The sequence below is a fragment of the Ascaphus truei genome, chromosome 9 (assembly GCF_040206685.1).
Source record: "Ascaphus truei isolate aAscTru1 chromosome 9, aAscTru1.hap1, whole genome shotgun sequence".
Lineage (NCBI taxonomy): Eukaryota > Metazoa > Chordata > Amphibia > Anura > Ascaphidae > Ascaphus > Ascaphus truei.
The window spans coordinates 40530549-40544322 of NC_134491.1; the positions used below are offsets into that span (position 1 = coordinate 40530549).

At 52.0% G+C, this 13774-nt stretch overlaps 1 protein-coding gene across 2 annotated transcripts in view; it reads right to left on the reverse strand.

The window, feature by feature from the left end:
* The window catches only part of PAPOLA (poly(A) polymerase alpha), a 31997-nt gene extending 23203 nt beyond the window's left edge, over positions 1–8794 (reverse strand). For both annotated transcript variants that reach the window (XM_075614413.1, XM_075614412.1), the window contains exons 1-5: positions 8584–8794; positions 3007–3168; positions 2212–2278; positions 1497–1578; positions 927–1036 (exon numbers count right to left, since the gene is read on the reverse strand). In XM_075614413.1, coding sequence (XP_075470528.1) covers positions 927–1036; positions 1497–1578; positions 2212–2278; positions 3007–3168; positions 8584–8591 — 429 coding nt within the window. In that variant the 5' untranslated portion in view covers positions 8592–8794. The remainder of the gene's footprint in view (positions 1–926; positions 1037–1496; positions 1579–2211; positions 2279–3006; positions 3169–8583) is intronic.
* Between the last annotated feature and the right edge of the window lie 4980 nt (positions 8795–13774).

The window sequence follows — 13774 nt, forward strand, 5'->3', positions numbered from 1 at the left end:
CACAGACAGACAGAGAGAGACACAGACAGACAGAGAGAGACACAGACAGACAGAGAGAGACACAGACAGACAGAGAGAGACACAGACAGACAGAGAGAGACACAGACAGACAGAGAGAGACACAGACAGACAGAGAGAGACACAGACAGACAGAGAGAGACACAGACAGACAGAGAGAGACACAGACAGACAGAGAGAGACACAGACAGACAGAGAGAGACACAGACAGACAGAGACACAGACAGACAGACACACACAGACAGACAGAGAGACACACACAGACAGAGAGAGACACACACAGACAGAGAGAGACACACACAGACAGAGAGAGACACACACAGACAGAGAGAGACACACACAGACAGAGAGAGACACACACAGACAGAGAGAGACACACACAGACAGAGAGAGACACACACAGACAGAGAGACACACACAGACAGAGAGAGACACACACAGACAGAGAGAGAGACACACAGACAGAGAGAGACACACACAGACAGAGAGAGACACACACAGACAGAGAGAGACACACACAGACAGAGAGAGACACACACAGACAGAGAGAGACACACACAGACAGAGAGAGACACACACAGACAGAGAGAGACACACACAGACAGAGAGACACACACAGACAGAGAGACACACACAGACAGAGAGAGACACACACAGACAGAGAGAGACACACAGAGAGAGAGAGACACACACACACACACACACACACACACACACAGAGAGAGAGAGAGACACACAGACAGAGACACAGGAAAAAAGACTGCGCAAAGTCATAATTCAGCAGCAGCTCACTAAGGTGGAATCCAGGAGCAAGACTGAATATGGTCTTCAGCTGTTTTTACAGGAGAACTTTAGCCATACTGGTGCTAGCACAGGATTATAGGAAAGGCGCAACAGTAACAACCTACCCTTAAGTCTTTGACTTCCTCCTGTAGTTTCAGTTTCTCGTAAAAAGATGAAAAAAAGTCACTTCTGTCAACATGTCTTGGCGCAACACACAAGGCATCAATATCCGCACCTACACACCAAGAAAAAAAACACATCGACATCAACGCACCCCACAGTTTAACCTAATAAGCCTGGGGACAAAAATACATGTTTTAGGTTCGCCTATTTTGCGACTAATGGCTAAAACTTTGTCAATTACATTCCGGGAGCAGATGTGAATTGTACAACAAAGGAAGTGTGAAAGGGACTGTAGAAATAATTTTTCTGCTTTTAATGAATTCAGATGGAAACTCAAAGTGCAACATCACCAAGGAAGCTTGTTCTGGGGAGAGACCATACTGAGGGTTATCCAAAAACAGATCACTAGCACCTACATACTGCGCCTGGAGAGAGCAGAGGGGGGAATAAAATTTCATTGAGCTATGGAAGTAAATACATGTAAAATAGACCTGTTCTTTTCACAGTATCACTTTATTCATTTTGCAATTAATAGTACACTGAACTTAATAAAGTGAGGAAATTGACTGTACCTTTCGTATGAACACCCAATCTGTAGGATCCAAATGTAAAAATCTTTCCTCCAACATTTTCTATTACAGCTTGCGGAAGGTTCTAATGGATCAAGCAGAACGTTACATTTTTATATCTAAAAATCGTTCAACTTCAAATAATTAATCAATACTTTAATATATTTTAAGAAAGAAATAGGTGCACTCACTGGATTAATGCAACGGCGCCTCAGGTGCACAGCTATCATCCCCTGCTGGGGAGACCTCTAATACAGGACCCCCCCACCCACTGGGGAGCCTTGTAATACGGGACACACCCTCCTAAAACTTATGTTTTATAAGTTAATAAAGTTAGGGGAACATACCTATAATAGGAGGTATTCACCAAGCTCCGATAAAGGGTATTAACGCTTGATTTCACATTACTGGCCATACAAGTCAATGCCAGTTAACGCCCGATGAAATTCAGATACCCTTATCGGAGTTTAGCAGATCGTAGCAAATGTGTAAATTATGAAAATCCTTATACAATTGAAATGCAAGAGGAACTCCACAGATACACCAGTGGCAATACATGTTCATTGAATGCATTCCACATCTAAAGCACAGGACAGAAAACCCATTACATACACTGTAGGATGCACAAACTGTGCCAAATGTGGCATTTTGTGACTCAAGTTCAAAGCACTGATTCTTTGGTTGAATACATACTATTTTTTATGCAATACACCCATACCTTGATTTCACTGATTTCTCTTATCCATTCTTTGACGAGGTTGTTCAATTTTCCCAAAATTAAAATTCTGCAAGATGAGAAATGTTGTACACAATGTATAAAAACAAAAAAAAAACCCCATTTAAAAGCCACCACTTGCTTAGGTCCTTGTACAGAAATCTGAATAAACTGATGCTTATAGTTTATATTTAGAGAGACGATCCCTTTAAAAAGTACATTGCTATATAATGAACTATCAGTAAAGTTTAAAATGGCATTTCTGCTTTGGGGAGGCTTTTATTTTTCCCTAGGTGGGAAGCAGGGGGTCTCTGGAGCTCGACCGCATTCATTTCAGGTCTGGAGACCCCCTGCTGCACGAGATACATACCGCTGAACAGGGAGGTGGCAGCAGCTCCGACTGAGCATGTAATATAGCTGTTTAATGGTCTTGTGGGCCAATAGGAAGCAGTGGCGTCCTCTCCTGCGGCTTCCTATCAGCCCGCGGGACAATGGACCCTTTACCAGGATTGAGATCCCAGCAGCACCTAGGAGGTATGTATCTCAGCAAGCAGGAGGTCCCGAAATTAACACTGTTCAGCTCTGGAGACCCCCTGCTTCTCACTTTGATTCTTTAAATATTGGAGTATTTTTAAAACTCCCCATTTCAATTCTTTATTACACATCGTTAAAGTGTGTTCGTCTGCCAGGCTAATTATTATTGTTTATTGATTAGCATAACATCTCTTAAAACTCCCAAGTCAGTGTTCATTTTCAGCTGGGCCCTCTATTTCAACATATACTCAACAATGTACTCACCTACGCTGCAATTCTTCCTCCTCCTCAAAGACACCAAAAGGTTTCAAAGTTTCAATTAATTTTTGTGTAAGGGTACAATCAATCTCCTTGGGCACAGCTAAACTAATAGGCGAGGTAATGCCATAGTGCTTCTGCGTCTGTGATCCCTGGGTTGCTACTGGACTAAAGTGAAAGAAAATAAAAAATAAAATGACAATTATAAATTGAATATAGGAAACATTGTATCAAACAAGACAGTGTATATAGACCATGTACACCAACACACAATCACCTTATTCTTACTGTGTGCGCATGCATGTATACAAGTATAGATATAGGCGCACACACAATCACCTTATTCTTACTGTGTGCGCATGCATGTATACAAGTATAGATATAGGCGCACACACAATCACCTTATTCTTACTGTGTGCGCATTCATGTATAGATATAGGCGCACACACACATTAAAGAAGCAATCACCTCCAATCTCTCACATATATCCGGTTTTAATTTCCGGTTCTTTTACAGGATATTTAAAGATGGTCGTCTGGGTCATTCATTAGGAAGCTGCAATGTCAGTCACCGCCCCCCCCCCCCCCACCACCCTGCTTCCTATTGGCCGACAGACTACTTGGTGGCCAGTTTGATGTCCCAAATGGTAAGGGGGGGGGGGGGGTGGAAGGTTTGAATAACTGGCAACAAATGGGTATTTATCTCCAGAACAAGGGGACATGCTGTTTTTTTAAACGCGGTTTAAAAAGATATTGCTGCTTTTTATTTTAAACTATTTTGGACAATCAGACCCCACAAAAACTGCTAAGGTGTTTGGTTAAAAAAAAAGTATTTGGCGAAGTTTATGGCACACAAACATAGCCTTTCAGAGTGGAGTGGAACACACACGTACAGTATGAAAGTAGCACCAGAAATAATGGGTACAAACTAAATGGAAAAATGCAAAATGTAAAAGTAATCAATGTCAAACAGGTCAGATTTAGATGCCACAAAACAGGGATCATAAAAGCTAATGTAATAGAGCACTTATTTAAATGGAAAAGTGCCAAATTTAATACAACCACAACACTTCTAACAAACTCAGTAGGGGCACCAAGATGTTATGTTGGACCAGCATATCAGAGGTCCCAGACTATTGCTTGGCACACAAATGTAGGTGTGTGTGAGATAGATAGACACACACACACTAAAAAGATCACTTGTGAGCACATTCACGTCTCAGGCACGTTCTATAGTGCCGGGCACGTGCTATGCCATGCGCGCAGATTTTTAGTTGGCTGACGTCAGGGAGAGGGGAGCCGACAGACAGCGGTGAAGAAATTCATCTTTTCGCGCCGCTGCCTGCGCTCAAATGTATGTATGTGTGTGTATGTATGCATGCATGCATGCGTGGATCTGTGTTTGTATGGATGTGTGTGTGCGTAAATAACTGCAGAAGGTAATATTTATTAAAGTTTTTTTTCTTTAAAAAAAAAAAATCTTAACTAGGACTTACTTTTACGCGCACAGCGCACACCTTACCCGCAGCTCCTGGCACTATATACACGAAAAGCATGCCGCACGTGCACGCGCGTTCGCATAGGAACGCGCGGCCGCATGCTGAATAGAACAGCCCTTAGGCAGGGTCTGCAACCCTGCCTTTCACCATTATCAACCAGCATACCGTGTTTCCACGGCAGCAGGGGATTCTGGGAAATGACATGCAAACAAGCACACGTGTCACCTTTTGCCTAAAAAACCATTGTTACATGGAGCCCATATAAGCTAATACTTGCTGTTAACACAGCTTTAAAGCATAGCATGGGAATCGGATGGCTTTCTCTGGCTTTGCATCTGATTCCCATGCTGTGCTTTAAAGCTGTGTTAACAGCTAGCATTAGCTTATATGGGCTCCATGTAACAATAGTTTTTCAGACAAAAGGTGACACAGTGTGCTCATTTGTATGTGATTTCCAGAATCCCTTGCTGCAGTGGAAGCACTGTATGCTGAGAATAATGGTGAAAGGCAGGGTTGCAGTCCTGCCTAAGGCTAAGGCTAAGGCCCCGCTGCCTCAGACCACGCGCCGCACTGGAGACAGGCGGCGCGTGGAGAGGCACTTGACCGCTATCTGTGGTCTGTAGGGAGCGGAAGCGGCGCCAGGGGGCATGGTTTGAGCGGGGGTCACCCAGGCTGTAGGAGGGGCCCCAAAGTGCCCTCTGCTGCTACTCCCCCCCCCCCTCCCCTCCCGCGGATGGCTGCAGGAGGGAGCTGTATGCTGGAAGGTAGCAGCTCCTCCCCACACATGCCCCCCTCTCCGTGATGATCCCTCCGTCCCTCCTCCAACACACACAACACACCACATATATACACACACACAGGGTGTCAGATAGGCTTCCTTAAGTTTTAAATTGTTTGAAATCTGGGGAAGAGTCTGCTGGTAAGAGTCAGGGAATTTCAGAGAGGGTACGAAAGAAGTCTTGTAGGCGGGAGTGAGGAGGTAGTAATATGGGTGAGTGAGAGGCAGAAGTCATTTGTAGAAGTGTCAAATCTACTGCACCAATAAACAATGCTGCAGCATGATTCAAACTCAAACAATACACTTACCAATCGTTATTAATGCACATTCACACGTATGCACATATCTGCCTTCAAAGCACCAGCTGGCTCAATGCACTTAAAATAAAATAAAAATTCAATGTGCATTTTGGGATCACATTAAATATGGCTGCCTATGTTATGGTTCAAATGTCTTGACAATAAGTAGCTACAGTACATTACAGCATCATGTGTTTTTAAATGGCTCACCAAGCACAATAGGCGAGGGTAGAGAAATTGTGGTTGCAGTACCTGAGGTAGCCATGAAGATCAAACAGTATTTCAAAGCAGACTGCCGTTAATGATTTTACATTTTAAAAAAAATATAGAAATTGGTGGAATACCCGACAGAAGTCATTTTAGTACCTGTTTGTACCTTAAAAAAAAAAAAACATAAGAAAACTAAAAAATAAAAATACAAAAGAATAAAATAAAAAAAAGATTACCACCACTAAATGCAGCTATAGTTATCAGTGTAAAATGGACAGGGCACTCCTGTGGTAAGACAAAATGCTAATCAAAATCAATAAAGTGGATGGAATGTAGCGATAAAACACAGTCAGACTGGAGACGCCCCTGCTGCCGAGGGGGGGGGGGGGAGGCAGGGCGCAGGAGGGGTGGGGGGGGGGGGAGGCAGGGCGCAGGAGGGGTGGGGGGGGGGGGAGGCAGGACGCAGGAGGGGTGGGGAGGGGGAGAGGCAGGGCGCAGGAGGGGGAGAGGCAGGGCGCAGGAGGGGGAGAGGCAGGGCGCAGGAGGGGTGGGGGGGGAGAGGCAGGGCGCAGGAGGGGTGGGAGAGGCAGGGCGCAGGAGGGGGGGGAGAGGCAGGGCGCAGGAGGGGGGGGAGAGGCAGGGCGCAGGAGGGGGGGGAGAGGCAGGGCGCAGGAGGGGGGGGAGAGGCAGGGCGCAGGAGGGGGGGGGAGAGGCAGGGCGCAGGAGGGGGGGGAGAGGCAGGGCGCAGGAGGGGGGGGAGAGGCAGGGCGCAGGAGGGGGGGGAGAGGCAGGGCGCAGGAGGGGGGGGAGAGGCAGGGCGCAGGAGGGGGGGGAGAGGCAGGGCGCAGGAGGGGGGGGGAGAGGCAGGGCGCAGGAGGGGGGGGAGAGGCAGGGCGCAGGAGGGGGGGGGAGAGGCAGGGCGCAGGAGGGGGGGGGAGAGGCAGGGCGCAGGAGGGGGGGAGAGGCAGGGCGCAGGAGGGGGGGAGAGGCAGGGCGCAGGAGGGGGGAGAGGCAGGGCGCAGGAGGGGGGAGAGGCAGGGCGCAGGAGGGGGGGAGAGGCAGGGCGCAGGAGGGGGGGAGAGGCAGGGCGCAGGAGGGGGGGAGAGGCAGGGCGCAGGAGGGGGGGGAGGCAGGGCGCAGGAGGGTGGGGGGAGGCAGGGCGCAGGAGGGTGGGGGGAGGCAGGGCGCAGGAGGGGGGGGAGGCAGGGCGCAGGAGGGGGGGGGAGGCAGGGCGCAAGAGGGAGGGGGGAGGCAGGGCGCAAGAGGGGGGGGGAGGCAGGGCGCAAGAGGGGGGGGGGAGGCAGGGCGCAAGAGGGGGGGGGAGGCAGGGCGCAAGAGGGAGGGGGAGGCAGGGCGCAAGAGGGGGGGAGGCAGGGCGCAGGAGGGGGGGAGGCAGGGCGCAGGAGGGGGGGAGGCAGGGCGCAGGAGGGGGGGCGGCAGGGCGAAGGGGGGGGGGCGGCAGGGCGAAGGGGGGGGGGGCGGCAGGGCGAAGGGGGGGGGGGCGGCAGGGCGAAGGGGGGGGGGCGGCAGGGCGAAGGGGGGGGGGCGGCAGGGCGCAAGGGGGGCGGCAGGGCGCAAGGGGGGCGGCAGGGCGCAAGGGGGGCGGCAGGGCGCAAGGGGGGCGGCAGGGCGCAAGGGGGGCGGCAGGGCGCAAGGGGGGCGGCAGGGCGCAAGGGGGGCGGCAGGGCGCAAGGGGGGCGGCAGGGCGCAAGGGGGGCGGCAGGGCGCAAGGGGGGCGGCAGGGCGCAAGGGGGGCGGCAGGGCGCAAGGGGGGCGGCAGGGCGCAAGGGGGGCGGCAGGGCGCAAGGGGGGCGGCAGTGCGCAAGGGGGGCGGCAGTGCGCAAGGGGGGCGGCAGTGCGCAAGGGGGGCGGCAGTGCGCAAGGGGGGCGGCAGTGAGCAAGGGGGGGCGGCAGTGAGCAAGGGGGGCGGCAGTGTGCAAGGGGGGCGGCAGTGTGCAAGGGGGGCGGCAGTGTGCAAGGGGGGCGGCAGTGTGCAAGGGGGGCGGCAGTGTGCAAGGGGGGCGGCAGTGTGCAAGGGGGGAGGCAGTGTGCAAGGGGGGAGGCAGTGTGCAAGGGGGGAGGCAGTGTGCAAGGGGGGAGGCAGTGTGCAAGGGGGGAGGCAGTGTGCAGGGGGGGGGCAGTGTGCAGGGGGGGGCAGTGTGCAGGGGGGGGGCAGTGTGCAGGGGGGGGGCAGTGTGCAGGGGGGGGGGCAGTGTGCAGGGGGGGGGGCAGTGTGCAGGGGGGGGCAGTGTGCAGGGGGGGGGCAGTGTGCAGGGGGGGGGCAGTGTGCAGGGGGGGGGCAGTGTGCAGGGGGGGGGCAGTGTGCAGGGGGGGGGCAGTGTGCAGGGGGGGCAGTGTGCAGGGGGGGCAGTGTGCAGGGGGGGGCAGTGTGCAGGGGGGGAGGCAGTGTGCAGGGGGGGAGGCAGTGCGCGCGTTACCGGCAGCACAACACGAGCTGGAGCCAGTGGTTATTTTCCCAACTGCAGTGCTGCTGGGAAATGACGTCATTACCGCGCTGCTATCCCTAGGCAGCGTTACTCGGGGTTCCCCGGGAACGCCGCGCAGGCCTCGGAATAGTAAAACCAATCAGTGGGGCCTCTGCCGCCGAGTGACCCCCGCGCCGGGCACCGGAGCAGTCCGGGGTACCGGAAGCCGCGTGCAGATGTATTTGGGCACCGGCTGGAAGCCGCGGTATACCCAGGGCACCAGTCCCGAGCCGCAGAGGGACTTCGCATAGCCCGCGGTATACCCGGCGCTGGGCGCGCTCACAATGTAAACACCGCTCCGTGCGTACTCACAACGGCATGGTGACCCCGCGGCCGGAGCGCTAGTGCCCGCAGCCCCTGGGCATGGTCCGGCGGCCGGAGAGGGGGGGAGAGGCCTTGCAGTCCGAGAGAAGAAACAACAATGAGCGGCCCGGCCGGAACCTCCCGCCTAGGCGCTTCCCGTCTGTCCGAACATGGCGCCCGCCGTTGCCTCAGCACGCAACGCCTGCCGCGCGAGACCCTGCGCGTGTGCGTCACGGGGAGGGAGCCACGCCCCGCCATGCCCCGCCATGCCCGAAACTGATGGGAGTCATGCAGCAAGGCCTGATGGGAGATGTAGTTCGGAGGCCTGATGGGAGATGTAGTTCGGAGGCCTGTTGGGAGATGTAGTTCGGAGGCCTGTTGGGAGATGTAGTTCGGAGGCCTGTTGGGAGATGTAGTTCGGAGGCCTGATGGGAGATGTAGTTCGGAGGCCTGATGGGAGATGTAGTTCGGAGGCCTGATGGGAGATGTAGTTCGGAGGCCTGGTGCTGCCTGCTGCCAGGTATCCCACAGAGTGAGAATTTGGTGTTCTTTCTGTCTCTAAAATAATGATAGAAAATCGTATACAGAGTCAATTCCATGACAGCCATTGATACAAAATCTTCACCTGTTTTATAATTTAATTATCTAGAGTAAAGCACATCCCTTAACATGAACATGTATGTATGTCTTTATTTATATAGCGCCATTAATGTACATAGTTTATTTATTTATAAAATATTTAACCAGGAAGTAATACATTGAGAGTTACCTCTCGTTTTCAAGTAGGTCCTGGGCACAGAGTTAAGACAAATAATACATGTTTACAAATACAGTTACATAATGAGCAGGGTATACATTATATACATAGTGCTTCACAGCAGTAATACACGTGGTAATCATATAAATAACAAATATTACAAATAACAGATCATGGGAATAAGTGCTTCAGACATAAAAGTAACATTGTAGAAGAGGAATCCCTGCCCACCGAAGAGCTTACAATCTAATTGGTGGGGAGAACGTACAAAGTCATTAGGAGACTATTGCACATTAAGGGAGATAGTTATACGATATAGGTGTAGCCCTTTTTCTGACGCTCCCAAAGAGACTACGGGTACTGCACACAACCTGTGGCTCCAGGAGATCTGAGCCTCCGCTAGCTGGGAGCCTGGGGTAACACTTACTTAGCGCTGCGCCTCCACTTACCCAGGATCCCCGTGATGTGACATTCCCCTAGGCAAGAAATACAACAACACACATATGAATGCAACTGATTTTACTGTAACGCAACAGTACCTTATCACTTTATAATGAACCGTGGTAATAACACATGACATATACCTTATACTATAACGCAATATAACCTTAGTGGCTCGGCCACTCTCATCAGGAGTAACGTCTCCGTCCCCTCACCGCGTGCCACCCACACACCGTGTCCATGTATAGTACTATATATGAATAGGGTCAGTCCTTTGGCCACTTCACTAGTGTCCCCAAAGAGTTACGCCTAAGGCGGGATCAGCGCCTGTTTACCGGTGTTGGTGCACTTGATGTAAATAATACCTTCCGGTCACGGCGGTCACCGGTATCAGCTTCGAAAAGGATCAGACGCCTCCGACTCGTGGCCTCCAGATATCACGGTGTCCAGCCGTCTGGTCCCAGATGACTGCAACCGCCGCAACTCTGTGCTTCGTCCCTAACTGGTACTCAGTAAGGGGTGACGTTCCTATCACTATAGGGCTTCCCTGCAGCACTGCAACCTACGGTGACTTCGGGGATTCTCCTATGGGCCTACGGGGTAGAACTGTCCTAGGCAGACGGGTCCCTGACCCCCTGCACCAACACTACCTCTTCCTTCACCTCCCGGATCCCCTCTCACTAGCTTCTACCTAATACCGGCAGCAACCGCACTGCCCTCAACCAGGTACCTGCAGCAACCGCACTGCACTTAACCTGGTACCTGCAGCAACCGCACTGCACTTAACCTGGTACCTGCAGCAACCGCACTGCACTTAACCTGGTACCTGCAGCAACCGCACTGCACTCACACTGTGCCTTCTTGTCAGCGCGCACAGCACTGACAGCTGTGACACTGACAAGACTACACACACACGCACTTAAGGGCAGGGTCCCTACCTTAGGGGCCTTCCCTCAGCACCTACCCACTACCCTATTGGGGATTGGGGCCTGCCTGGGACCTGGGGATAACCTTACCTGGTGTAGGAGCCACTTTCTCCCTACACTCTGCCTCCCCCTTCCTGCTCCCAGCTCCAACTGACGTTGCCCTAAGCCCGTGAAAAGTATCTATCCCTGCTCTAGGAAATCCTGGCCTCTCATTGGCCACTTGGGGACACCTGGGGTGCTTGGCCGTAAGCCTCATGGGAACTGTAGTCCCGCAGAGGCTGCAGATACATTGTGGCCGCGTGCGCGCTTGTCCTGCGCATGCGTGAGTCCCTAATGGCCGCCGCAACCCCCGCACCTTACTGTGCATGTGCAACCACTGCGCATGCGCGCGCAGACTGTCATCGCAGCCCCCGCTAGCCGGGTGCGGCTCTGAGGACTCGGAGCGCTCCCTGCTCCGGCCCCCACCTTCTCGGCACCCCGGCGGGTCCGTCACTGCCTCTGGCGGCACCCGCGACCGCTCAGAGCGCAGACCTGGGGGTCGCTGAGGAGGAAAATAGACCGGGGCTACATAGGAATATTTCCATTTGATAAATAAAATTAGGTGTAAAGTGTTTACATTTTCAGAGACATATCATAAGGATGCCTAATACCTTTCCTTGCTTGTGCATGCATTACAAATCTTTATGCTGTGACAGTGTATAGATACATTTCTGACCCCAAAGAAGCCGTTTGTGGAAATCAAACTCCAAATGTATATGGGAGCTCACAAGATTTCCAGGTCCCCGTCCATTCTTTTACCAACCCCAACTAATAATAACATAGATATAAGTGATATAGAGAAGCGCAAAACTAAAACAAAATACGCTTCTCTGTGCAGCTTTAAATAAACGATATCTAGAATATTGTGTAAAAGTGTTAGTGGAAAAATATAAAGCGCAATAGAGTGCTGGCACACAATGAACTTATACTAAGATTGACCCAGTGAAAGTGGTGTGAAAGTGGTTAAGTGAACAAATCACTCACATATATCTGCATAAAGATGGTCTGATCACGCGTGACTCTCTTAAAAAACAAAGAGGAGTACATAGCATAATACAGTGTAGCCAGGTCCCCTCTGGCTCCCCAGACATTCGGTTCTCTCTCTCTTACCTGCGACAGCGTGAGGGCAGTTGCAGGGGTGATCGCGTCACCAGGGGCTCCCGGCGACATCAGCTACAGGGCGCCGCCATCTTGTGTGCGTTCGCACATGCGCGGAAGCTCGCGCACGCGCAGTATAGCCCCAGATGCGATACGGCAGCTATTACAGGGAGTGAGAAGAGGCGCTCCATAGTCAGGGACATCCCCCAGTTCGCACATGCGCAGTTAGCAGCGGCGGCGGAATTACACAGCGCGCATGCGGCCCCAATGTTAAAGAGCGCCACCAAGGACTACAATTCCCAGCAGCCTCTGGGGACTGCACTTTCACCCTGGTCACAGGCAGCCAAACAGCCAATAAGGCTGACAGATTCTCATGCTGCAAAGTTGCAACAATGTTGTGTGAAGACAGGGATTGTCAGTTAGGAGCTGGGACACAGAGAGGGGAGGGTGTGTTTGTGCAGGGAGGAAAGTAGCCTCATGCACTAGGCCAGAAGTCTCCCCTGGTGGCCCCAGCTAGGCCCTACTCACCTGAGCTTGTGGTTACTGCAGGGACTCCCCTTAGACTAGGGACAGGGTCCTGTAGAACCTAGACAAGTGAGGGTCCCGCCAGGAAACGTAACTATCCTGGCGATTGCGGTGAAGGTGAATTGCCGTGAAGGTGAATTGCTGTGAAGGTATAACATCCTCTGCGTTAGCAAGGATAAGAGACATTATAAAGGTGGATCACTCCATGCGGGAGCCACCCACCGTTGAGGCGGAGGCATATTGGATCATCTCCTGGAGCAAGGGATTCCAAGTAAAGGTCATCTGCGCACCCGGTAGCAGGAGCACCGGGCAGGTATTATCCAAGTCATCAAGTGCACCACCTATACACTTCATCTTAGTGGGTAGCGCTGTCCCACACGTGGGTGGGGTTGTGGGACTCTTGGGACTTTGGGTACAAGGACTTTGGGAATACTGTGTGGGGTTAAGGCCCTGCGAGGTGTGTGGATAGTTGTGTTTAGTAGTGTTACAGGGTGACACTGAAGTTATGTACTGTTGATGTCATATTGTTGTTGATGATATGTGATGTATGGTTATTCTGCCCATATAGTAAACCTGTGTTATATATACCTTGGTGTATGTGGTTCATATATGTAGGTCCTGTGTAGGGGGCATTCTACACTCCTAGAATCCTGCACAGGTGGAGGCGATGTAATTAGAAGATCGTTCCAGAGGATTCACCCCAGGCTCTCACTAGCGGAGGCTCAGACCTCCTGTGAGCCTGACAGGTATACTGCACCACACCTGGTAACATATAGGTTCCCCTTACATACGCCATATATGTGATTGGGTGGGGGGGAATACCCGTTACACAGTTTTAATGCACAAATGATTAGATTCAAGGGGGATGAACACACTCACATTCTCCCGAAAAGTAAATCACAATGAGTGCTTTAAGGGCACACTCTCGCCACTCTGGGACTGCCTCTGGAACCGAAAGAGTCACGGTGTAAGTCCCCGTTTGCTGCCAGGATACTGCGAGCCACGTTGTTCAATGGCGACCGTCAGCACTTCTGCGTCTGCGCGCGCAGCAGGGTACGGTGGCTCACGAGGGACTGGACTCTTCCTCACCAGCTATGGAGTCTTCAGAGGGCCAAAAACCCTATGCGTTTCGCCTACTTTCCAGTTTGGCTTCCTCAGGGAAGGAGGAAGCCAAACTGGAAAGTAGGCGAAACGCATAGGGTTCATTTCCCGGTATTTTGTTCTGGGACCAACCCCCACTGTTTCTACTTATTTGTCTGAGGTACCATTGGATGAAACACAAGGCAGAAGCATCAAAGATTGTCTGCAAAATTCTTTCTACAAGGGCACTCACACATGCCCGTGTGAGAGATTAATATAATATTTTATTTGATACTCATATTCCCTATCAGTTATTTATTATTTGGTTGTTTGG